The following is a 26851-nucleotide window of genomic DNA, read 5'->3' on the forward strand; positions in this document are numbered from 1 at the left end:
CTTCCCCTCTCTCTAAAAATAAATAAATAAATAAATAAATAAATAACTTTTATTTTAGCCCTTTTATTTCTTCCCAGGTCCCCAGTAGGAGGCGTGTGAGACAGAGCCAACTGATGTTTCTCTCACACTTTGATGTTTTTCTTCCTCCTTTCCCCTCTCTCTAAATCAGTAGAATGTTTTAAAAAACACATTTTTAAAAAATGGGTACTTATTGGCTTGAATAAACTAAATATTTTTATTAAAAATTTAGAACTTACTTATCTGTAAAAAAAAAAAGCCCCTTGGACTGTTTTATATCCAAGGAGGACTCAGTAATCTTAGGGCCTTTAAGAGCTCACTTAAAAGAAACAGCTCATCCTGTTACACAACTGTGAAGATGAGCCAAGCAAATTATGAAACGTTCAAGGAGAAATACAGGGCAGTCACCACACGGCTCAAGTCTTAATGGAATTTCAAAACCAATGTTGATAATTCTAGAGCAGTCTAGCATGAATAAGCATTGCCTGGAAAAAATGTTGCCAATGAGTAACATGCTATATGAAAATGTCTGGGTTTTAGTGAATGTTCCATTTACATTAAAATAATTTCACTAAAAATGTAAAATCTTCATCTTAAATGAGTTGGTCCTGTCATAGCTATAAAAATGTGGATATCCTAAATCAAGTTCTTACTTTCCAGTTCATTCCAGCTACAGGACTTTTCATGAGAAAATTGTCCCTTTGCATTTTCTTTTCTTTTTTTTTTAATAGAAAAAGCAACACCTCGTGTCACTGCATCTATCAAGTGATCAAGGAAAATATGACACCGTACATCCTTATTCTCTCTCTTGAAGTCAGTGAGACTAAGAAAGAGCCCATCCACTCTGCTGTGTGTTACTGCTTTTTCCAGTGGGCCTGTGAAAATAATGTAATCCTCCTATTACGAGAAGGAGAAGAAAGAAGAAAAACACTAGACTGGGAAATTCTATCTAATTCAAATATACAAATAATGTATACTGGTTCTCAAGTGAACAAAAATCAGATTCCGATTAATGTATAAGAAACCTACTCTTGGTGAGATTACTTAGATGAACTGACCATTCGAACTTATAGGCCGAAGATAACATGGTAAGATACACTGAGTCATGTACCTTTGGCCCAAATCCAGCAGCTGATGGGCCTTCTCCAGGTCACTTCTCTTGAGAGGCTGTCCAGCACCTACTCTATTCTTCCAGAGGGGCAGAAAGCCCATGCGTCTTTTTCATACCTTCATGGAATCCACCGAGTCACTATATAATGGCAAAAGGACCTAGGTAGCCCCAAAGAGCCTTGGAATTTCCATGTGTGTAGAGGTTTATTCCCTAGATAAAAACCATGGAACAAGTTTCCCAGGACCATCACATTCAGGAATGTTATTTATTGGACCAGACTAAGACCACATCAGACATAGCCCCTTGACTTAGTTATCAGATAACAACTATAGAAAACCATCTTATTACTAAATAACTGCTTTAAATTCTGGATTTTCTTTCTCCACCAAGTAAGTATGTATATTGCTCACTCAGCTTTAAGTGGTTGTCGGCTCAGAAAACCCTAGGCTAGGTCACAGCATTATAGCAAATATTCACTCCTCCCCTCTTGACCTACACGGGACCCTACACCCCATTCATAAGATCTACTCTGGTCAACAGGATATAAAGGCCTGTGACCTGAGTAGCTGGGAACGTGCTTATGTGGTCATTCTTGCCCTCCTAGGCTTTTGCTAGTAACGTGAGAAGAACATAACCAGGGGCCCACTGACTTCGGAAAAATAAGCAGCATGTGAAGCCGACCTACACTCAACCACGGCCTGGATGGAATTAGCCAAGAATGACCAGACCCCGGATGAATGAGTAAGAAATAAACTCTGTTATATACACGGAGTTTTAGGGTGGTAGGCTAAATAATGGCCCTCTGAAAGGTAACTTACCTCTTAACCTATTAACTATCACCTCATATGGCAAAAAAGGACTTTGCAGATATGATTAGGTTAAGGATCTTGAGATGGGGAGATTATCCTGGATTCTGTGGTCAGACCCTAAATGCAGTCACATACACCCTTATAAGAGGGAGGCGGTAGGAGATCTGAAGACAGAAGAGAAAGCACTGAGACCACAGAGATCGAGGCTGCAGCCACAAGCCGTGGAATTCTGGCAGCTTCCAGAAGCTCGGAAAGCAAGGAACGGATTCTCCTCTATAACCACCAGAGGGAGAGTGGCCCTGTGAAGGCACCTTGACTTTGGCCCGGAAAATCTAATCTGACTTCTGGCCTCCTGAACTGTGAGGTAAGAAATGGTTGGCGTTTTAAGCTACCAAGTATGTGATCATTTTCCCATAAGTGTCAGAGCTTAGATTGGAACCCAAGTACACATGGTTGACTGAAGCCAAGAACTATGTTGGCTAGGCAGTAATAAAGTCTAGAAATTATAGAGAAGTTAGTGATTCTTCAACTCTGGCAGCAGCATTAAAACTTTAAGATGTCTTTTCCAGTTGGAAAACTCCTATGCCTACTAATTACTCCATTTGTTTGGTATCGTGCAAATACCTCATTTAAATGCATATGCAAGGTTCTTAAGTATTAATAACTACCCTTTCTTTCATATGTAACATAACATGATTTTTATATATCTCAAAGCATCTGGTTTTGAGTCATAATAGTTATACTATTGACAAAATGTCACCTAGTGCTCTGTGTACAGGGCATTATTCTAGAGGCCCAGGGGGAATATAAACAAGTTTCAGGGCACTGCTTCTCCCCACAACTTATAAACCAGTCTGTATAAATCATCCAGCTGAGCGGCTCTCTGCCCAGAATGTGCCCACGGTACACCTTGTGAAGGACACGCGCCTGTGCGACACACCCCGGGGGCTGCACAGTCCCTGACGTGTTCCTCCCTCACCCACTCAAGGAAGCAGGTACACGTTTTCTAGAAATAACCTTGAATTAGCTCCTACTTATAAAATAACTCATTACCTTCAATAACTTATGAATAGCAAATTACTCATACCATACCTCATACCTGATTAAGATAGATGTGCCCATGTCCAAACCTACCATTTTTAAAAACATATATAAGAACTGGTGACCTAAAACCTTATAATAACCCAAAACTGATAGCTGCCAGCTCCTACATCCCACTGAAGTTACTGACTCAGAGAGCCACATACAACTGACAGACAGGTTCTGGTGAAGGAAGTGAAGACGACTTTCTTTACACTGGCACAGCCAATGTGAAGAACGCTGAAGGCAAGGCCAGCAGTGCGTGTACAAGCCTGCAGGTGGAAAAGAAGGGTGTGCCTGGGGCTGTGGTGAAAAACACAGTGCAACTGCACAGTGGTATAATGGAAGGTGCGGCTGGTTGAAGCCAGACTCTTGAAGTGTCTGGTCTTGATTTTGTAGGTGGCGGAAAAGTTTTTGAACCAAGGAACGTCATTAAAACAAAGATTGGGAGGTACAGAGGACAGTCAAAGGGGGGAACCTAGGAGACCACAGGGAAGCGGTTTGGGCAGATAACCAGTTCTGCTGGCTCTCAGGGCGGACGCCCCTTTACACGCTCACGGCGTGGCCTCGGTTCTGGGGTGTGTGTGTGTGTGTGTGTGTGTGTGAGAGAGAGAGAGCAGGACAAAGATGGGGTGGGATGATGCATTCCAAAATGTTAATAGTAGTTACCTTTTGGTGGTGAGATGATGGGTGGTGTTTTTAAATTTTTTTTTGAATTTCACAATGAACATGTATTACTTCATAGTAAAAACTGTTATCAAAAACTTTGAGATGGAAATAATGTGATTACAGTTATATGTTGCACTTCATGAAGGTACAATACACTTGTAAATAAAGTACTTTGTAAACCTGAATTTACATGATAAATGCTTGATTATAGTTTTAGTTCTCCCAAATTATTAGTCACCAACATTATTTTCTCTGAGTCTCTTGTTTCTTTGGGTGTCTGAATCCATACAAATACAATAAAACCAACTAAGGACAGCTGACTAGGAAATATCTTATTTTGAAACTAATTTTTCTTAAAAACACAGACCCTACCTATAATGCTAAATTTGAATAGAGAGTAATGTTTGGCAACATTAAATGGGAAAAAAACATTAAATAAAAATAGTCCTAGATTTTTTTTTTATTATGAATGAAGTCTCCCAAAACTCATTGGTCCCCTAGGAACACAATGGTTCCTCCTCAGTACGTGTAATGGGTGTGTGTATACGCACGCATGTGCACATGTTTCACAGAATTAACCGTGTGCTTAAAGAGAAATCATACTAAACATCCTGTTTCATAATAAATATATTTCACTTAACATATACCATGAATGTTTTTTTAAAGATTTTTAAAATTTTAATTAATTAATTAATTAATTTTTTAGAGAGGGAAGGGAGGGAGAAAAAGAGAGAGAGAAACATCAATGTGCGGTTGCTGGGGGGTCATGGCCTGCAACCCAGGCATGTGCCCTGACTGGGAATCGAACCTGCGACACCTTGGTTTGCACCCTGCATTCAATCCACTGAGCTACGCCAGCTAGGGCTATCGTGAATATTTTTGATGTATTAAATTATTTTACATTGTCATTGTTAATGTCTGCTTAGTTTTTTATGGTATGCATGTACTATAATTTAAATAACTAATTTTTAAATATCTTCTCCATTATTTTCCACTTTCATGAGAAATGTTGAAAATTCTTACAACTTAATTTTAACATAAATTGTTAAGAAGTTCCTTTGTATACATTTCTAGAAGTATAATTGCTAGATTGGAGGTAAACCCACTTTTTAAATTTCTTGGAAACAGATTGCTAAACTACTCTCCAGAAAGCTCTCACCAATTTCCTTTTATGCCAGTGGCATATGTATTATCCTCAGGAACACTGTAATTCAAGAAAACAAAATGAAACCCTGAGTATTTGATAGGTAAAAATATGGTTGTTGGCCTTTTTTTTTTTTCCTGTGGACTGTTCATATTTTTACTCAGTTCTCTAGTAAGGCATTACTTTATTTCTTTGGAAGGGCCTTTTGTACATTAAAGTTATCTGTATTCCATACTTATTGAAATAAAAAAATAGGGTTTAAAGCCATTAGATGTCTGCCCATTAAGAGAAACTGAACATTCACGCTCTGTATGTTTCTGTATGTAATAATGATATGTTTCTCAGAACATGTTAAATATTTCATAAGCTTTTTTTTTTTGGCCTAGCAAAACTTGATTTAAACAGAATGTTTAAATTTGCCATGGCAAAGAATATGAGCAATTTCTTGATATATTTAGATTTCTTGGTAGTAGTTATATACATTTACTATAGTAAGAAAAAGAATAAAAAGCCCTGGCTGGCATAGCTCAGTGGATTGAGCGCGGGCTGTGAACCAAAGTGTCATAGGTTCGATTCCCAGTCAGGCCACATACCTGGGTTGCAGGCCACGGCTCCCAGCAACCACACATTGATGTTTCTCTCTCTCTCTCTCTTTCTCTCTCCCTTCCCTCTCTAGAAATAAATAAATAAAATCTTAAAAAAAAAAAAAGAAAAAGAATAAAATAAACCCTAGTACTTTAGCTTTCACACTGAAACCAAGTATATTCTATTACAAACCGAATTTGGTAAACATGGTATATTCTGTCATCCAGAAGTGTTTTTAGCTTAATGAAATGTGTGGCAAAATCATATACGTTAGAAAAGCCTTTTAAAAAGTTAGTTTTAAAGATTATCTTTTTTGAGTGAAATTTTACATTAAATGTCAGTGTTGCCACTATAGTAAATGGCCATTACAATAAAATATTTCCATCACTGCCTTTAATATTTATTGACTATTTCTCAGAAGATAAGAGGGGATTTACATAGAAGTTACAAGGACAATGCAGTCCCTAAGCAGAAGGACAGTCAGGCCCTGGGAGCAGGGCCGAGGGTGGGAAGGGAGACAGTCACACTGAAATCCCAAACAGGGGTACTTCCTGGACTTGAGTACAAATCTGGGCCCTGAGCTATCTGGCAGCTATAGCAAATGGGAAACTTAATGAGTTACATGGATTTCATTATTTAGTAAGGTTGGTAATGAAATACTGCTTGCATTCAAAAAGCTCTTTTTATTTTTAAACAATAATTTTTGCTGTGGACGACAAATTAATTGCTCAGCAGTGATTCAAAGGTATTTTGTTTGACTTGGCTGTGCGCATCTTCAGCTTTGGGTCGTACCCCCTCCTGTAAGACCTTTCATTCGAGTCTGGGATAGCAATCCTCACTGAACTGTTCAGAAGTCTCTAATTTAATGCAAACATCTAGTCTCCAAATCACTTCCCCTTCACTAATTAATTCCTTATAAAGAATAATCTCTTGAGCTTTCAGTATTTTTTTAAAAAAAAGTGCAATGAAAATGTAGCCATAGGTTTCTTTTCCTTCCTTTTTTTCCTACCACCCCCTATAGGGCCCAGAAAGTGTTGTCATGGAGACAACAGCTGCTGGGTTATGAGTGACAGGTCTCAAGAGAGAAGTGTCTTGGAACTGGAACAACTCAAGTTAAAAAAAAAAAAGTGGTGAGGGAGAAACCAATGCAAGATGTTTTACCAAGCACAGTGGGGGAGAGCAGCTGAAAGGTGTATTTTAGCTAGCAAAGAATAAAGGCACTATTTCCCCCTTTCTTTCATCTAACATAGGAAATGCTTTCCTTCCAAAGGGGAACAGATTTGTTTTAAGCACATCTCAAGCATATGTACATATCTTGGCATAATTACATTTTAAAATTGGGATTCACACTGATGCACCAAATTGGTTGCCTTAGTAATGAGATATCACCCGGGCAACGGATTTGCTGCTCTTTCAGAACAGATCATCTGTTTCCAACTTACAGGGAAGTGGGCTGGGGAAGGGGTGGCAATGGTTTCTTATTAGCAGTATTTGAGAGGAGATAAATAGGAAACAAATTATTTTTGACATGTCGCCATTATTTTCCAAACAGGCTTTTATCTTTTTTATCCATCAGTTGGGTGGGAGGAAGGAAAGGGGAGGCAGAAAGAGAGAAGAAAAGAAAGTGTGAGAGAGGGAGAGTGGGAGAGAGAGAGAGGATGTTTTGCTGTTCCAATGTTAAATTTTTGCTGAGACATTTGTATTGTTCTAAAAGGGCCATGCATTTATTTGTCATTATATAAATCTAAATGGCATCAGTTGCTGGCTTATGTTATAAATCAACAGAAATTTTTTCACAAAAGTCAAGTCAGTGATTTGTACACAGTAATGTTATTCGTGTTAGTTAACAGCACTCATAGTAACATGAAAGTGAAAGGCTTCTATGTTCAATAATTGTTTACCTTGGTTTCTTCATTAAGAACATACATTCTATTTTCATTACCATGACTTAGGGATAAATATTAAAGATAACTGTACTTTCTCGCTGGAGGGTCCTGGGACCGGGTTTTTTTCCTCCTCCTGGATTCTGCTTTCATCTCGGTCAGCTTTCACATGCTGGTTATTAATAAACCAAGGATGTCCTAACTGCCACATGAGTGGGTACCTTTCGGTCCTTGTTTTGTTGGACATTTCTATGTTTGGTACTAGCGACCTTCCTTTAGGTTTGAAATCTCTACTTCCTTTGCTTCCCTGACTCATACATCCAAGTGCTTGTTGCTCATCTTGACTTGAATGTCTCACGGGATCCTTGAATAATACATCATGCCCCAAACTATTAATTTCCTCCAAACATGTTCCTGTTTCGGTGCCCTCAGTCTCCATCTCCGTTAGCGACACCAGCTGTCCAGGAACTGAAGTCGGAAACTTGGGCATCATTGGTTCCTGCCTCTCCTTAGTCTCCCACCCAACTACCATGGCCTGCTAATTTTACCCCCTGAGCATTTCTCACATTTCTCCCCATCTTAGTGACCACCGCTTTGATCTAGGCCCCCATTAGCTTTCTCTAGATTGTAGCAAGAGGCTCTGAATTGGACACCTTGCCTCCAGTCTTGCTGACTTCTAACCTTCCCTTGATCTATATAAATATTGAAAACTGACCACATTGCTTCTCTCTCTCAAATCTTTCCATGGGATTTCCACCTCATCTGGTAGGAACGTGGCAGAATAGATAACCTGATAGCCCTGCTGCTAGAGAAACGTTACAGACCCCTCTGTGTCTCACCAAAATCTCTTGGAAGCAAAGGACTTACTCAGATGTCACAGAAGGCTGGTCAAAATTTAAAATTCTGACAATTCAAATTGTTTACAAGGATGTGGAATGATAAAAACTCTCATTCATTTCAGGATAAGTGGGTATAATCACTTTGGAAAATAACTGGGCAATCAATCTTCAGTAAACTTAAAAATGCGCAGACTCTAAACCCAGCACCTGCCGTCTGTGGAACATTCCCTAGAGCAGCAGTTCTCAAAGTGTGGCCCGGGGAACCCTGAGCCCTGCTGAGGCCCTTTCAGGGGTCCTAGAGATAAAAATTAATTTCTTAATAGTACCCGCAGGTCATTTGCCTTTGTAATTCTCATCCTATCACAAGTCTACAGTGGAGTTTTCCGGAGGCTGCATCACATCTGGTGACACTGTGACTCTGACCGCTAATGGAACATGTGCTTGTGTGTGTGTGCGCGGGATTTTTCTGTAGGTTCTTGAATTTTGTAGAATTTTCAAAGGTGAGCTCTTTGGGGTCCTCAAAACTTGAGAATAGCTGCTCCACAGAGACTTGCAGACAAAGAAACATATAAGAAAATGCTCATTGTAGTACTACATGAAATGACAAAAAAAACCTGAAAGACTAAGTAACTATTATCAGGCGAATAAGTAATGACTTTTTAACAGTGAAAGAGCAAAAAGAAGTGAAAGTAAATAAACTAGAGCTATACTTAGGGACATCTGAAACAGGCTGAGTGGAGAGCATGCTGAGAAAACGTAAAACGTGCTGAGTTAAAAACTCAGGCTGCAGACAGAACGCTGTAGAGCGCAGTGCGGACGCAGAGTGTGTGAGTCACGGCAAGCATGTACAATCTGACAGAGGCTGACAGCCTCGACGCACGGTTGTTAGCAGGGAACCAGAACACAACCGGGGCTTGTGGACCGGGTGCTTTGAGAAGACAAGTCCTAAGCTAGCTCTTTACGTGTTGTTAGATAAACAATGGAAAGGTTAGTAAGTAGGTATGTGCTTGCTATAAAATTCAAGTTAAATCTAATTTTGTCATCACGTTACTCTGCTGCCATGTATGTTTGCTTCCTAATTATCCATGTCACTATTTTCAAAGAAGGGTAGAGACCTTTCCTGTAACATTCAAAGGGCTGTTTTCGTAGTCCCATGGGCTACAGTTAGTCGATATTTGTTATGGAAAATGGCATTTGTTTGACTTTTCCTGTAGAAGGCTTTGTTCCCTGTATCGGTCATAGGAGGTTTACTTTACTGACTAACCTTAGGGACAATTAACCCACTATGACATCGATGATCTGGCTGTCATGAACTCAACCTGTGTAAATGGTTTATGAAATACAGATTAACACCTACCCTCCCTGGAATGGTGTTCTCTAATAGAACGTGACTCTAACAGAGTGGTCCTCAAACCTTTCGTCATCTCTCCTTCCAGAAAGCCTCCTCTCCCCAGCGCATAACACGTGCCTCTTCCCTGAGCCCCCCTGGCTGTCATTACCCACCAAAGACCACCACAAACTGCTACTCCGTCTCACTGGCTTGAGTTGAGCCACACCTCCTCCTGACTGGGTTGTCGGCTTCCTCTGGGTGGACTCCCGTCTTGCTCATTTTTATGTCCTTAGTCAGTAATGAGCGAGCGAACCTGTTTACACTCATTTAAACACACACAGGAGCACCCTCCTCCTGCACGGCCCCTGTCACAGCATGGGAAAGGGCACTCGCTCCTGGTGTCTCCTCACACAGTGCTGAAAAGACGTCTAGCCAATGGCCACCATCGGATCAAAGGCACATTTTTCTTAATTTCTTTTGACACTTGGTAAAGGTCAAGCAGCATATGTTTGACCATAAATGTTCCCCATGAATACAGCAACAAGTAGCAGTCGGGGCACCTCCCTTGTCACACGGCAACGCCACCGCCCTGCTTCCTGTCACCCAGCTGCTGCTTTGCCACCCAGTGGTCATCCAAACATGCCTTTCCACTTTCACCTAAACAACTGAACGTCTCTTCTGATGCATGTGTTCGCAGTAACAAAGCCACTGACCACTTTTCATTTCTATACATGTGTCAAGAGCTGACTCCTATTTTCAACATTAGAGTTTCCTTTCAATTTAGTAAAAATACATTAGTTTACATACTCAATAGTAACAGACATTGTCAGATGTCTACCAAGGTCATTTAATAAAGGAATTTTGCCAAATCTCATTCTTTTTTCCTCTCTGAGCATGGCGCCATCATTACATTGGTGGCGGGTTCTATAAACCTTCCCTCAGTAAGGTGAGTGACAGCTGTTTCTCCTACAAGGAGTGCACTCTGGAGGGTGGCACTGCGGTACAGGGGAGCAGGCGTTAAGAGAGGGTGAGCAGAAGTCCGACTACTGGGTCCAAATACCATTTCTGACACCTGTGTGACCTCCAGCAAATTGCTCAGCCACTCTGTGGCTTTAGTTCTTTTTCCTATTAAATGAATATAGTAACAGACACTCATTCTTTAGGTTTTTGTACAGATTTAGTTAAGATGTGTAAAGTACCTAGAATAGTGCCTGTCACTCAGTAAAAATAAGTAGTTTTGTTTTGTTTGTTTTACTTTAAAGGCAGAAACAACTGATTTATATGAAAGTTAATTATTTTGCTTTTAGTCTGAGAAATAGAACACTCGATTGGTTTCACAAAGAAGCCAGTGAGCTTGAGTTTGAAAATGATGCGACAGCCCCCAGGTTCATGTTACCACCTGACAAAATTCTGTGTCGACACTGTATCAGGGAACAGAGGCCAAGGAGTAACTAAACTAATAAAATCCAGTTTTCAGATGATGATTCTATTCACACTTTTTCTTTGGCTGGTTTATAAAATTAGTATACCCAAGTCTATATTAGCCTTTGAGATGCCTTATAGTTAATAGTTATAATATTACTCTCCGTTTTAGAATTTACTGCTTTTATTATATGTTTATGCCTTAAGGAGCCACTTTTAATCCTCCTTGTGATTGGGACTATAATATAACCCAGCAATAAGAACAAAAAATGAAAAGTTAATGAATGAATACAAGAGCATACAAACAATATTAACTTATTAATTAGGACAAACCAACCAGGGCAGTCCTTGTGATGCATAGCCACCTTTACACATACATTCTTTAATGGTAAAATGATATATCATTGAAAATCCTAGTTAATATGGGGAAGCCTAGCGTGTTCCACTCTCCAAGGTGCCTCAGCTCCATAGGTGGCAGGAGCTCCACCCCTGACCATCTGTGGGATGACATTACCAAGTCAGCTGGGAATCAGGGACACAAATTAAATACTAGGTAATGGTAAGGCATTATTATTAATTTCATATGGTATGTAAATGAAATATTGAAGTCCTTATCTGTAGAGAGTATACTAGTATGTAAGGGTGAAATGATAATACACCTGGGATTTCCTTTTTAAAACACCAAACAGAACAAACTGAACAGAACGAACACATAGAAAAGCACATGAAGCACACAGAAAAGCACACAGAACAAACACATGAAATGAGAACTAGATAAAGAATGGCAAAATGTTGATAATTTTTGAACTTGGGAGATGGGAATACAGGGACTCATAGTATTCTTGCTATTTTTGTAAATATTTACAACTCTGCATAATAAGAATATTGAGAAATAGAGAAAAAGACAATACACCTTTTTTCAAGATATACTAAAAAATGACATATCAGGCCCTCAAAATTTGATAAATTCCAGAAAATAGAAGTAATGATTATAATGAAATACAACTAGAAATAACAAGATTAGAAAAGAAAAGAAAACATACACACAAACATGGGCTATTTGAAATGATTTTTAAAAAATGTTTAAGTGACATTTTGGAAAAGAGGCAATCTAAGCATAAAAAAATTAAATGATCATGCATCAGGTCCTACAGAAACAGCAAAAGCAATTCTCAGAACAACTTTTACAGTCCATTACTAATAAATTTAAAAGAAAAAAATACACAAAGTGCCCAACTCCAGCAGCTGGCAAAAGATAATGTCCTGCTTGCTTCTGCTCTTTCTACTCCAAAAAAGAAGGAGTTACTGAAGATAAAAAGCAAAATTATAAATTAGAAATAAAAAATGATGGAATTGATAAACACTAATGTGAGTTCTAATGAGAGCTGGTTCTTTGAGTAAGATAGTAAACTGCATCTCAAAGTTGATAAAAAAAGTGTGAGAACAAATCAAACCCCAAAAATGGTAAGAGGGAAAGACACAGATACAAAAACAATGAAAAGAAACATGAGAGTATTTTGTTCAATTCTATTCAATTAAATGTGAGAACCTGGATTTTCTACAAAAGTATAAATTACTGAAAACAATCCCACAAAAGGTACAAAATAAAAACAGACCAATTACTATAATGAACTAGAGAAAGTTGTTGAAGAGTTATGCTCCAACAAACGCCCCCTTTCAGATGTCTTCGCAGGGCAATTCAACCCAAACAGATTAACTCCAATGCTAGTGAGATTATTCCAAAATATGGAAATAGGAGAAAAAGGGTCCATGTTATCTTGCTGAGGAAAAAGGAATATTGATACTGAATTGATCAGAATTCTCTGCACTGATAGCTCAAAAAAGAAAGAACACTACAGGAGCATCTTGATATCTGCTAAGAAGTAATTCAGTTTCGTTCAACATCTATTCCTGATTTAAAAGTACTCCTAACTGGAAATAGATGGATATCTCCTTAACATGAGCAAATGTATCTATCTCAACTGGTATCATGCATAAACAGAAACCACGAGAAGCATTACTATTCAAATTAGGAACATATCACCACGCCAGGGAGTTTCGCCAGGGGCTTTGCAGCAGTGCGGCCCCTCCAGAGTAGGACCACCAATTTGAGGGCAATGCTGCAGAAATGCAGCTCATCCTGGCACAGGAGCAGAAGCAAGCTTTCCCAAGAGCCATCTCAGAAGGACACTGGATCTTACATGCTTCCGTTAATTTCTTCTACCAAACATTACACGTGGTGAGCCTAAAGAACACTGCTGACTTATTGCTAAAATCAGGTAGCCCTATTTTCATATAATATTCTCACAGTATCAATTTACTAGTGGAATGCAAACTGTTTCAAATTCAGCCCACATTTTGTGGGTTTTATTTCACTAGCTTGAGGTCTTTTCCCCCTTCCTCAGCTTCACATCACTTCTTCTTATTCGCATCTTTTCCACATGTTGTCTCCACTCATTCCTTTGTTCTCCCCAGCCTGTTTTTGAGACTGCACCAAGTTTGCCAGAACCTAACAATCGAGCCATCACCATCCTCTAATCAGGAAGCCATCAGACAAACAAAAATAAAATTCTGGGAGCCAACTCACCCTAGGAGGCCAATGGATCAGAACATTTACGGCACGAGGTTTCTATTAGTTCCTATGTAAATGTCTGCAGTGTTCCATAATACAATAGAACATCGCCAACTGACTTTAAATTCAAGCTTCACTGTGGACCCCATAGCTCACTGTGTTGTTATGGGTCTTTATAAGGTGTGAGTGACACTGAGGACTGGAATAAAAACCAGAAAACCCATGGCATGGTGTGGAGCAGGTCCAGGGTGAACATGATTTCAATTTCCAAAGGGCTGGCAGGTCTTGTTGCTGTGGTATGAACTATAACTGACCTCAGAGTACCCACAGATTGCTTGGAGGAAGATGATTAGAGCCTTAAAGATATTCTTTTGAAAAAGAATGTCTTATGTTTAGTAGTCTTTGGTATGTGCAGAGAAAGGGCCTGGACCTCATATCTAGGCAGGGCACGCAGTAAAGGACAATTCCATCCCTAGAGCTAGGGTCCAAGCTGTGCAATTTGAGATGATACAAGTATGAGGGGGACCCAAAACACCCCAGAAGTATCTTCTGGAGGCCAGGCCCCCTGTAGTACAGGCTTCCCCAGCTAGGTGAGTGTTTGAGGAACCCATCTGGATCAGCGTACTAGCTGGAGGTGTTGTGAGAGGCTGTGTGAAACTTCAGTGAATTATTTTTGAAGACTCTTTCAACATGTTTGCCCATTTCATGATGGGTGATTTACAAGCATACCTGCCCACACTGCACTGAGTGTTCAGCAGTTTTGACCAAAAATAGCATGGCCTCTCCGTGCCCCACCCTCCCTATTCACTCGATCTTACCCCAAGTGACTTTTTTTATTTCCCCAGATGAAAAAGAGTCCTTAAAGGGAAACGTTTTACTGATGTGGAAGAGGTGAAACAAAAACCAGAAACACTAAAAGGCATAAAAATTGATGAGTTCAAAAACTGTTTTGAGCAATGTCACAATAGGTGTATTGCATCAAATGAAGAGTACTTTGAAGGTGACTGAAGTTTAAACATGTGAGAATAAATACACAAGTTTTTAATAAATAAATTCTGTTTTTTTTCTGGGTTCCCCCTTATATAGGACATGGTGACTAATTAAGATTTCTGTTCATTATCAATTACAAGGTGCCATTTGAAAGAACTAATTCCCCCCAAATAAAGACCCAGTTCACAAAGGCACGTATTTGTTATATGTGTGAGTCAAGAAAGCCATTCTTCAAATCTGTCAAACTATTCCAAATTTGTTGTCAATAGCAATAAAAAAGATAAACTTCCCCATCCTTTTCTATCTTTCTTTGAGAATTCATCTTCAGTTCACCTTATATGACACTTTTGATCTTGACCTATGATTTCCTAGAATAAGAACATAAATTTAGAACTACACATGGACCAAAAAAATAAGGGAGTTTATCGAGGGGTCCTATACCCAATCCTTCTTCCATGACAACAACATATTTTAAACAAAATGAGTATAAAATATTAGAGAATCATGGCTCTAATGCGTTGGTGCAGTATTTTCATTAACAGTCAGAACTGTGGACTTCTTTCAGGATTTCCCCAGGCACACAACAAAAAAGTATCCTATTTTCTGGGAATTAATGATTATGACACACAGAAGATGAATGATAAATCCAAAACCAGAAAGCTCCAGGTTGCAGGAAAAAAGCTAAAGCAACAAAATTACCCAGGACAGACTGGCCTTACAACACAGCCATCACTCCACACTTCGACTCGGCCCCGTGTGCTTTCTTCTGAACTGACTTGACTGGTCTCTCAGCGCTCCCTTGCTTACATCGTAATTCTAAACCTTGAAATAGTTTCTTCAGTGCTCTCTAGACATACTATCTCATTTGATCTCTCGTTCAAGTGTAACGTGAAGACCACACACACAAACTCAAACGTAGAGGCTATGTGGGTGAGGCAACTGTGTATGACGGAAGGAAGAGACAAGTGATCTCGGCTACACCGATTCCTTTCTTTTAACGATGCAAAGATTTGTAGACTACAACTGGGATTTTTATAACATGCTTTTTCAATGTCTGGGCTAAACATTTATTAGGCTTTAGGTCATTCAGAAAGGGTGTTTGTAAGAATGACAGCCGGTGCTTCAGTGAGACAAGACCTTTCATGCGTTAGTCGGTGGGAGCGTAAATCGGTGCAGCCGTTCTGGCAGCCATCTGATGGTGCGCACAGAAAGTCTTAGAAGTGCCTATCCTTCAAGTCGACAGTTTCGCATCTGTGACTTCCAGCCAGGGTGGGTTTACTGGTCTTTCGGATTGCCTCTTCTGTTGCTTGTTTTCCATATGCATGGCACTTCTCTACTGGACTGTTTGTCCCTCCTTTACAAATCTGAAGGAGCTACTTATATATAATATGTTTTAACTTTATGTACTGCAATTATTTTTCCCAAGCTACCATTTGTCATTTGACTCTGTTCATGGTACACTCTTCAACATGAAATGTTTCACTTAATATAATGAAGTGTGTCTGATCTTTTTCTTTATAACTTTTGGGATTCTTCAAAACATTTATAGATCTGGGACTTATTTTTGTTCATGGTATGATATAGGAGTTCAATGTTGCTTCATCCTAGGTAAATAACCAGCTGTTCTAATTTGGTTCAATAAAAAAATTCCTGTTTTTTTCCTTACTAAATTGAAATTCTGCCTTTGTCTACTATTAAATTCTCATATATACTTGAATATGTTTCAGGACTTACTGTTTTATTCCACAGTCAATTCTTATGCTGATATCACACTGTGTTTATTACAGTATATCATAATAGGTTTTCACATATGAGAACCTGGTTTTTAGTGTATATTCATTCATTTTCTGTGCTTTATTAAAGATTCAAGGACAAGTTGGAAGAGGCAGAATCACTGATATTTATTAAACCCAGAACCTCCAAAACTGACTGTTTTTAAAGGAATGAACAGCACTATGACAAAAAGCAGGGAAAAGAGTTCACTGACACTGTGGGCAGAAAAGTGAATTGTTAATATCCATTATCGCTATAAACATATATACCTTTTAATCAATAATTTTGCTCCTAGGAATCCAGTGCACAGAAATGAAGGCAAACAGTATGGAAGGTCTATGTGTAAGGAAGTCTATTACAGTGATGGGGAGACTGTGTGTGGCACCCAGGAAAGAGTTAACGCAGTGGGCCTGAGACTGCTATCCTGATGCCCACTTACAAGGCTGGTTGGCCCTTGGCTGGTGCCTGGGAACTTGGCTGGTAAACAGTTTCCCACACTGATAGAAAACTTTCCCTAAATAACAGTAGTTTAATGAGCTTAAACTGCTTGTATAAACCAAGTGGTTTATGCTGAACACCTGAATTTCTTTTGGGAGTCTGGAATTTTGGTACAAGCTAGGCAGAGGTACCTCTGTGACCAGCCCCCCCCCCCACCCCCTTAAAACTTTGGGCACTGAGGCTCCAGTGAGGTTCCCAGTAGGTCACACTTGGCACGTGTGTTGTCACAACTACTGCTGGAGGAACCGAGCATGTCCTGTGCAGCTCCCCTGGGAGAGGACTCTTGCAAGCCTGCTCCCGGTTTCCTCTGGGCCTTCCCCCATGTGCCTTTTCCCTTTGCCGACTCTGCTTTGCATCCTTTTCTGTAATAATGTTTACTCATGAGTACAACTATACACTGAGTCCAGTAAGTCCTTTTAGTGAGTCAGTGAAACTGGGAGTGGTCTTGGGGACCCTTGACACAGGAGAAAATGTGGGCAGAGAAGGTAAATGTGGGGAAAAGAGTAATAAAATAGTGTAGAAAAAGAGACAGGCGAGTATAAAAAACATCATATGAGCTGCAATCTCACTTATAGCATAGCGTATATGCCTAGATATATGCACAGAAAGACCTCACAGAGGATGGTCACCACAATGTTGATGGTGCTACCTCTGGATGCTGTGATTTTAGGTGATTTTCCATGGTTTTCCTTGTACTTTTCTGTGTGATTTGAACTTGTTTTTACAATGAACATACTTTAATTACATAATCAGAGAAAAATACAAGCTATTTTTAATCAAAAAAGGAAATAAAAACCAATGGTTGGAGATTCTTATTTAAAATAGCATCCTTTAAAAAAAATCATTTACTTTTTTTAGAGAAAGGGAAAAGGAAGGAGAAAAAGGGAGAGAAACATTGATTGGCTGCCTTCTGCATATGCCTAGATCAGGGCAACCTAGGCATGTGCCCTGACTAGTAATTGAACTCATGACCTTTGGGTCTGTGGGACAATGCCCTACCAACTGAATCACACTGACCAGGGCTAAAATAGTACCCTTGATGTTGTCTCTCCTAACTTTCCATTAGATCCCTATAAAGATAAAGAAGATGTGAAAACATCACATGGAAAGTTAGGTGACTGGTGATCTATTCCCAGAAGCTGACGGAAATTTCCACTAACTTCACACCCGAGGAGCGGTCTACAGAACGCAATCAGTAGATCGCATGTGCAGCCCCCAGCATGGCCTGCCTGAGAGCCGGGAGGAAGGTCCCTGTTCCTGAACACACTGCCTCGTGGTTGAGGAATGCATGACCCGCATCCCAGAGAAACCTGGACAGCTTCCCCTCCATGGCGCAGGTGGTGGTTTTTGAAGCAGTCATCCCTTTGCCTTCAGAATCTCTTTTCTAGGTAGGAATTCCAATTTCTCACCAGAAAGAAAGCAGAGGTGCTGTAGAGAGGATGAATGAGGAAGAGCACTAGAGGTGTGAAAACCTGGAATTACAATTTGTATCTAAGGGCTGGCCGTGGGGCTGGGAGGGAGAGGAGTGGGTCCTGTTTATGGCTAGCAGAGCTGCCAGAGACTGAAGTCTGTGGGACGCTGACAGCTGTGAAAGAACAAACTGTCCCTGTAGATTTAAGAAGAGCGTTCTACCAGCCACCAAGCGACAGAAAGTAAGTTCACGGGACAGTTTATCATCCATACTGGGACAGTGTTGAGAGTGAATGGGATACTACTAATAGTTGTAACACAAAAGAGTCACAGACCAGGGCTGTCCCAAACACACTGACAGGTGTGTCTCGTATGGTATGTCATGACAGGTATGGATGACCATACTAGTTCAGGGCCAAACTCTGAGCCTGTGTCAACCTCCTGGACAGGTATAAAGAAGAAAAAGTATCAGACATGCAAAACAAGAATAAAAACATCACTGGTAAGCACTGAGCAACAGAGGCATAAAAATAATGTACTATGGCAGACAGAGCGCAGAGCTCCAAACCTGTCAATTTACTAGCATAACTTGAGAAAGAAAACATAACTGAGTGAAAGCAATGAAAAAAAAATAATAGAAGGAAACTGTTTTAGGATGCAATGGAATTCAGCATTTCATTCCAAGATTTTTTTCTGAATTCTAGGCAAAATAAATGAAAGAGACCAACATTTAGAAACATCTTGGCAACTGAGAAGAGAAAATGTCCATTATCTGTGCACGACAGAATCATTTATCCAGAAAAACTAACAGAATTAACAAATACATCAAAGGTCTCATCTAGACATAGGTACACCCATACAAACCAACATTATTTCTCTGAATCAACAATGCCATGTACAAAATACCATAAAAAATTCCCAGCAGTAACACAAACAATAAAATATCCAGGAATTAACCATGAACTCATAAGGAATCTCTAAGTGTAAAGGTCCAAGAGAGAAATGATTTATATAAGCCAATTCTATACTCTTAAGATGATTCAATATTGTAAAAATGTCAATCCTTTCAAATTAATCTATGAATTCAGTACAGTCCTAACAGAAAGTATTGTTGAATTTAATGAATATAACAAATATACATTAAAATTTACACTGCAGAATAAAGGTCTATGTATAGGTTAGTCAATCTTAATATAGAAGAGTAGAGAAGATGGACTTATTTTACCATCTACTAAGGCACTACAATAAAAACTGTGCAGTCTTAGTGCAGAAACAGGCAGATATAAAAACAGAACAGAGCACTCAGAAACAGAATACATATTTAATATAAAATAAAATATCAACGGGTAAGGGACAGATTGCTTAGTAGATGGTACTAAGAAAATCGGCTCACCATACAGAAGAAAATGAAACCAGGTTTCTACCTAAAACCACATACATAGGTGGATTATAAATGGATTAAAGATCTAAAGGTAAAGGTAGACAGTTCATAGAAGAAAGTATAGGATAGCATCTTTGTGACCTAGAGACAGAGAAAGCCCTCTTAAACAAAATTCCAGAGCACAAAATGTAAGGTGAAATACTGAAGAATTTGATTATGTCAAAATTAAGGATTCTCTTCAACAACGCATATTATAAAGCTCATTAGAATGCATACAGAATAGGAGAATCTATTTGTAATGTCTAAAGTGAATATGAGATTTATGTCTAAAGTAGTCAAAGAATTACTGATGATCAACAAGAATATGACATCAACTCCAGCAAAAAAAAATAGACAAAGGATATGAACGAGCAGTTTACACAAAAAAACAAAAAGCAAACAAGTATTTAATGAGATGTTCAAATTCAACAGTAACCAGAGAAATAAAAAGTAAAACAACGAGATGTCATTACACCTAGGAGTCTGGCAATACTCGCAGGCAGCTGGATGACACTGCCAGGATGTGGGCACACAGCACCCACCTACTGCTGGTGGGGTGCAGCCTGGCAGGGTCACTTTGGAGAGGAACCTGGCACCAGTTTGACCTGTTGGGTCTGCAAAGCCCAGCCACCTTTCTCCTGATATATATATATCCCTAGGACATTCTCATAGAGGCACATGGTTTCTTTATGTGAAGAAACGGCACATATATAATATTTGACATTGAAATGCTTCATAAGGAAAGTATGAAAATGGGTATGAGGAAATAAAAAGAAATGCGTGAGTGAGTGAAATGAGAAGGGGCCCTGCACAGATCAATGACAGGTACCACGATCTAATGCCCATCATTAGTCAACATTCCACCGCTCAGTCGAGCGTGGGTGGTGGGTAATGACGGGTGAGGGAGGTTGTTTCAAACATGTTGGCAAAACTTTTGAGTTACAAGATTATAAGATGAAAAAGTCCTTCATACAGTTAAGCTGAGGGAAACTCAGTTAACTACAAGAGGCAAAAAACAGGCTGTTTCAGACGTTTCTCCACCTTTAAATACCAGAAGACAAGATGTCTTCCAAGTTGTGAGGATGAAATGATTTTGAGCCTCCAACAGCCAAGTAAGTTTTCCACGTGTGAAGGCAACAGAAATCATCCTGAGATACACACAGATACCACCACCAACAAAAAACACCACCATCGTGAACATTTCTTGAATCTAAGAAAATGTTCAACAGATGTTTAAGAATGTCAAAGCAAGGCCTTCTCCATGTCTACAAAGCACCAAATTACCTTTTGCAGAAAGAGGACAATCCTTACGAGCATCTGGGCCCGGAGCTCTTCCAAGGTAAACAATGTTCGGGGTGTGCGAATGAAAATTTTGGTCCTTCCATAAGCTACATCGTCCTGAAAACCACATTGTTCAATCAATTTCTTGACAGCTTCTTTGTCTGAAGGGAGGTCATGGTTGGGCCAGGTGAATTCTGAGATCATCTTATACCTGGGTGAAAAAAGACCGGGGCACAAGTTAAGAGAGAAAAAGAGTATGATCTCAATAGATACAAAAAACTATTCCATCATATTCAAGATGCTTCAAATAAACAGTGATCAGAATATGGAAAAAAGTTCTTAACAAACTATGAATAGAAATAAATTTAATAGCCTGATAAGAGATATGGAAAAAACCTTCAATAAGATATAATGCTCTTTCATGATAACAACCCTTATTAACCTAGGGCTAGAAGAGTACTTTCTTAATTTAATAAAGGCTACTTACCAAAAACTTACAGCAAATATCATTCATAAAGGGACAACTTTGGAACCCTCCTCTTTACAAACAGAAACAAGATGCCTCTATTACGAGTTTTGTAGCCAGCACAGAGAGATTAATAAGCAAACTGGTAAGTGATTAGGAAAAGAACAAAACTAACATTACTTATGAACAATATACTTGCTTCAAGGGAAATCAAGCCAATTAAGCTATTATCGCTGACAGAAAATTAAGCAGTGTTCTGCCTATAAGATGAATATAAAAAACCCAACTGTGTTTCTATGACAAGCAGCCAACAGTTCCTTGCCACGTGGGCCTCTCACGGGGTACTCACCACACACCAGCCTCATGAGGGCATAAGTGTGAGCAAGATGGAAGTCACAGAGTCACAGCCTTCTGCAGCCTAATCTCACAAGTGACTTCTCATCACCTTCATCACATTCCATTTTGCTGGAAGTAAATCACCAGGCCCAGGACATACTCAAGGGAAGGGGATCACACAGGGTGAATACCAGCGGGTGGGGATCTTGGGACCAGCTTGGAAGGCTGCCTACCACAGGAATACCTCCCCCTCCCCCCAGGCCCAAACCTGTTCAATACTTGCAGTCAAGTTTGGTGCTGCTGCTCATATAATACATCTGAATTTAAGTCATAGTGAGAAAGACTTTGCTCATACTGGGGTTACAGAGTAATTCATTTGTGTGTTCTACTACATGTATGGTTTTATTTTTTACTTTTATCTCTGATCCCTTTGGAGTTTATTTTGGTATATAGAATGAGGTATGGATCCAATTTTATCTTTTGATAAAAGGCTATTCCCAACACTACTTACTAAACTGTCTGTTTTTCTCCCTGTGATTTATTATGTCATTTTTATCATTTACTAAATTTCGTGTGCACTCAGTTCATTTCTAGGCTTCCTGGTCTGTTTCACTACACTGTCTGTCCCTCTGTGCATCAGTACCACAGGGTTCTATTTATAGATGTTAAAGTATATTTTAGTATTTTTTTATAATTCTTTCTGGCTACTTCTGCATATTTGTTTTTCCACATAAACTTCACAATCAACTTACATAGTTCCAGGGAAAAACAATCACAAAACAAATAAAAAAATCCTTCTGGTATTTCTATCAGGTTCCTGCAGTAATTAAATTTATGTATGATGTTGAGTTGTCCTATCCAAGAACACAAGCTGGCTTTCTATCTTTTCGAGACTCTTTTTCTGTGCCTTTCAGGAGACTTTTAGTTTTACACATTTCTGGTTAAGAAAATATATGGTACATCTAAGCAACATCTGACCCCTTCTTGTCATCTCTCTCTTTCCTAGCTCCTCTCGTAGCTCCTGTGACAGCATACTCTCCCTACTTCCTTCATCCTCTCTGGGTATTTCCCCTCAATCCCATTTCCTGGCTACTGCTCCTCTATTACTGGACCCAGATGTTGGAGCTCCCCAGGGCTCACATCAGTTCCTCTGCCCTCTATGTACACTCTTCCACATCACCTCATCTGCTCTATCCGCTTTATTTTTCAGTTCATGAATTTATTATCCCTAGCCCAGATCTCAGGTCTGAGCTTCAGACTCACATATCCATTGCTTACCTGGATCCTGAAGACATCTTAAACATCTCTCTCAATCTTCCCCACCTCAATGCCCTCAGTTACTAACGCCAGAACCCTGGGACTCACACTGATCCCTTCTCTTTTCTATTATTCCTTCAAATCCATCATTAAGTCCTATAGGCTCTACCTCCAAAATATATTCCAAGTTCAACTTTTCTCCTCTTTACTGCCACAATCCTACTCCAAGTCACCGTCAAGATTACAACAGAATCCTGGAATTATCTTCCATTTCCTCTGTAATGCACTCTGCTTACTCAGCAGCCAGAATACTTTTCTAAAAAGCCTTCCCTCATTTTGACCTTCCACTGCTCTTCTCCATCCCTCTACTCCAATCACACGAGGCTTCTTCAGGGTCCTGTAATGTGTGCTGCGGTTTCTTGCTTTAGAGTCTTTGTATACACTGTTCCCATTGCCTGGAATGCTTTTAAATCTATTCATTGAAAAGCTGGCTCCTTCTCATCCTTCAGTCTTACCTTAATCTTCCTTCCTCAGTCTCAATCCTTACATCCACTATTCCTCTCTAATACCTCTGGCTGGGTTCCTTTTATTCTTACACCATTCATCATATTGATTTGTGGGTTTATCTGTTTAATGCCAGTCTTTCTCATTAGTTTCTGGGTTCCATGGAGTAAGGGACTTTGTTTTGTTCCCCACTATATATCACATTGCCTGCCATATGACAAGGAAATAGATATTTGTTGAGTGAAAGAAAAAAAATGGAAGGAAATACATTTAAAAGTCTACTCACTTGCCAGATAGGGACAGAAATAGAAATTAGATGAAATAGAGAGGTAATATTATACAGTATCATGTGAAAAGGGAAACAAAATCAGAAGCCTTCCAAATTCATTATGAAACAAGAGTAAGAGTCAACACTCGGGCTGTAGCGTGGGTAGGAACACTGTGTGCTTGAAGCTTAGGCATGCTGCAGAAACTGGGCACAACCCTGCAGTCGCACTGCTCAGTGAATGCTTCCGGGTCAAGACATCCTCCTTTCTTCCTCAAGGTGAGGGGCCTGACCCCAGCCAGTTCTCCAGCAATCCAGCAATCCAGCAACCCAAATGTGCAAAGTAAAAAGCTGAACTCACCTGCTTTCTGACAACTAGTTTTACATCCCTGGATGATTTAGCAGCATCTAAGGTTCTTAACACATTTTAAAAATCCTTCTCTTTTTCAATAAAAGAATGAAAAGAAAAGTGACAAGTAAAAATTTAGGTTCAAAGCTAGCTTACATAGAAAATCTGCCAAATCTCAAAGCAAAAATTCAGTGTGGAAATATTACTTTTTCTCCATCACTGGAAACATCAGCTTAATGTCCTACACCCCTTCTATTTTACCCCATGTCCCACTGTAAAGTCCATGTGACCAAAAAAAGAGGCCATTTTCTCTGTTTGAACAAACTTATTTACATAAAGCAGGAGGCAGACACAGCCTGCAGAACAGGAATTTCCCAGATGCACACCCCACCGTGACGATCTTCCTTGCCTCCCGAGGTGATTCTAGAGAGGAGCTAATTTCAAATAATTAGTAATTAGACAGACTTCAGTCTTTCCACTATTCTGTCCTTTAAAGAGTAATTTAAAACATTTCTGATTATTAACATGTTTCAGTGTTCTCACCTTCTCATTTTATATTTTCTATTAGGTATGCTTTCCCACTGTGGCTTCCTACTCTGTTTTCCTCTAGGATAGCCTAAGTTTTCCTTTTTTTCTTTCTTTTTACTCCTCACCCGAAGGCATGTTTATTGATTTTAGAAAAAGAGGAAAGGAGAGACAGAGAGAAAGAGTGGGGTGGTGGTGAGGGAAAGGGTGCAGTGGGGGGGAGAGACAGAGAGAGAGAGGAAGGGAAACCCCAATGTGAGAGAAAAACATCATCGGTTCCCTCTTATATGTGACCTGACCAGGGATGGAACACACAACCTAGGTACATGCCCTGGCCGGGGATAGAACCCACAACTTTTTGGTGTATGAGATGACGCCCCAACCAACTGAACCACCTGACCAGGGCGGACTAAGTTTTCTTTATTCCAGTTTATTACTTCCTTTGATTAGAAAGCCCTACATTCAATTGTGAGGCAATGCACTGTTAAGGACTGTAAGCTCAGAAACCAACTGAGTTCAGATATGGCTCTCTTACTACCTGGCAATGGGGCCCGGAGCAAGTGCACATCTGGCTATGTGCATATCTGGGTCTTTGCTGGCCTCTTGTAAGGTGGCTCCCTTTGCTTCCTGGGTCTTGGCCATGATTCCTGTGATGTTTCCCTTGCAGCTGCTGAGGTGGTGACTTGTCCTGGCCATTTTGGCAACCTCCCAGTGCTGCAGCTGTGTAAACTCCAGCACAGCAGCTGGGGCAGCTTCCTGAATGGCAGCTCAAGCCTCACAAGGCAGTCTTCCCCGACAACCTAAACTGCAACCTTGGCTTACTGCTGGGTCTTCCCATCTGCATCATATAGTTGCGAGTGACTCACATTTTCAAGGTTCACTGAGAATCCCCTTTTGGTTCTATAGTGTGGCTGTGCATTTACCATATTTTTTGGACCATAAGATGTGCCTAGGTTTTAGAGGAGGAAAATAGGAAAAAAAATGTTTCAAGCAAAAAATGTGGTAAAATATTTAATAACATAAATAACATATTTCACCAATGTAAATATAAACAGAACTCAACAGCAGCATTAACAACCATTATTCCTCCCAAATTTGGGGTGTGTGTGTGTCTTATAGTCTGAAAAATACTGTACTTGATTTTAATTATATATATTTTATATTACTTGGGGAATGGGAATATTATTTTATATTATTTGGAGTGGGAATGGGAAATTAAAGCTTGCACTACTGAGACCACTATGTTTAAAATTCAGAGTTCTTTTTTATCTGTTCTCTTTTGTTTTTATGGTATTAGAAAACATAATCCAATCCTTATAGCATGTCTTCCATACCAAAAAAGCACCACACATTTTGAGTTGAAAGTAAAATAAGTCCAAAAAGAGGTTAAAAGTCGGTAAAGATGTACATTTGCAAAATCTCTTGTTCCCTCAAAGTAAGTTTATGTCTTAAGGACATTATTATTACAATGACCTCCCTCTGAGGTCCCTGGTTTCTCCCTCTGTTCTGAATCATCCCCATGTGCACATGAATATTTTCTAGTAGCTTCTGACCTCACATCCTACTCCAGTTGCTGCTGCTTCTATTTTTCCCAGCTCTAATAGATTCTTGACTTGTCTACAGGCAACCAGCTCCTCACTTCACTTTCCTGCCCTCCTCAAACTGGATTCTGTCCAGCCCTTTCTCCTTTGACCTCTATGTTGCCAAATCTAATAGTTAAACTTCTGCTTTTATCTTACTTGATAAGTGTTGCCCAGCAACACTTGATAAGGTAACTGTGCTTTTGTTCTTGAAATGCCTTCTCTTGGCTTCTGTGACATAACCCTTTCCTGGTATTCTACTTTATTGGTTGTTCCCTCTTTGCTGGTTCCTTCAGGTCAGACCACAAACGTAGTGTAGCATGACTTTCTTCCTCTTCTTTAGCAAGTTTCAAGACTTTATACATAATCTACATACAAATCACAAAAATCTCTATCTCCAGCCTACTCCAGATATGCACTTGTATACCTGGTGGCTACCTAGGTACTTAGTTGGCATTTCAAACTTAACCCAGTCAAGAGACAAAACTTGATTCCATTTTTGTCCCCCCATTCCATGCCCCCCTCCTCAAACTTCTCTTACCCAGTCTTCCTTATTTCAGCAAATGGTACCATGCTTAGCCACATGCTTGAGCTAAAATCTACTTGCCATTTCTTTCTCATCTAGCCAAACCATGAACATGACTTGTCACCTTTCCTCCAAAACACATCCCGAATCTGTCCACTACTCTTGGATCTATAACGATCCCTTGTTCAAAGGTCCATCATTAAGCCATC

General features: G+C 39.7%; 1 protein-coding gene across 3 annotated transcripts in view; it reads right to left on the reverse strand.

Annotated features, from left to right (window-relative positions):
- The window catches only part of MYO1D (myosin ID), a 321752-nt gene that overhangs the window by 160992 nt on the left and 133909 nt on the right, over positions 1-26851 (reverse strand). For all 3 annotated transcript variants that reach the window (XM_028519915.2, XM_036033405.1, XM_036033404.1), the window contains one exon: positions 20838-21045. In XM_028519915.2, the coding sequence (XP_028375716.1) occupies positions 20838-21045 (208 nt within the window). The remainder of the gene's footprint in view (positions 1-20837; positions 21046-26851) is intronic.

This window comes from Phyllostomus discolor, chromosome 8 (assembly GCF_004126475.2).
Source record: "Phyllostomus discolor isolate MPI-MPIP mPhyDis1 chromosome 8, mPhyDis1.pri.v3, whole genome shotgun sequence".
In the NCBI taxonomy this organism is placed as follows: Eukaryota; Metazoa; Chordata; class Mammalia; order Chiroptera; family Phyllostomidae; genus Phyllostomus; species Phyllostomus discolor.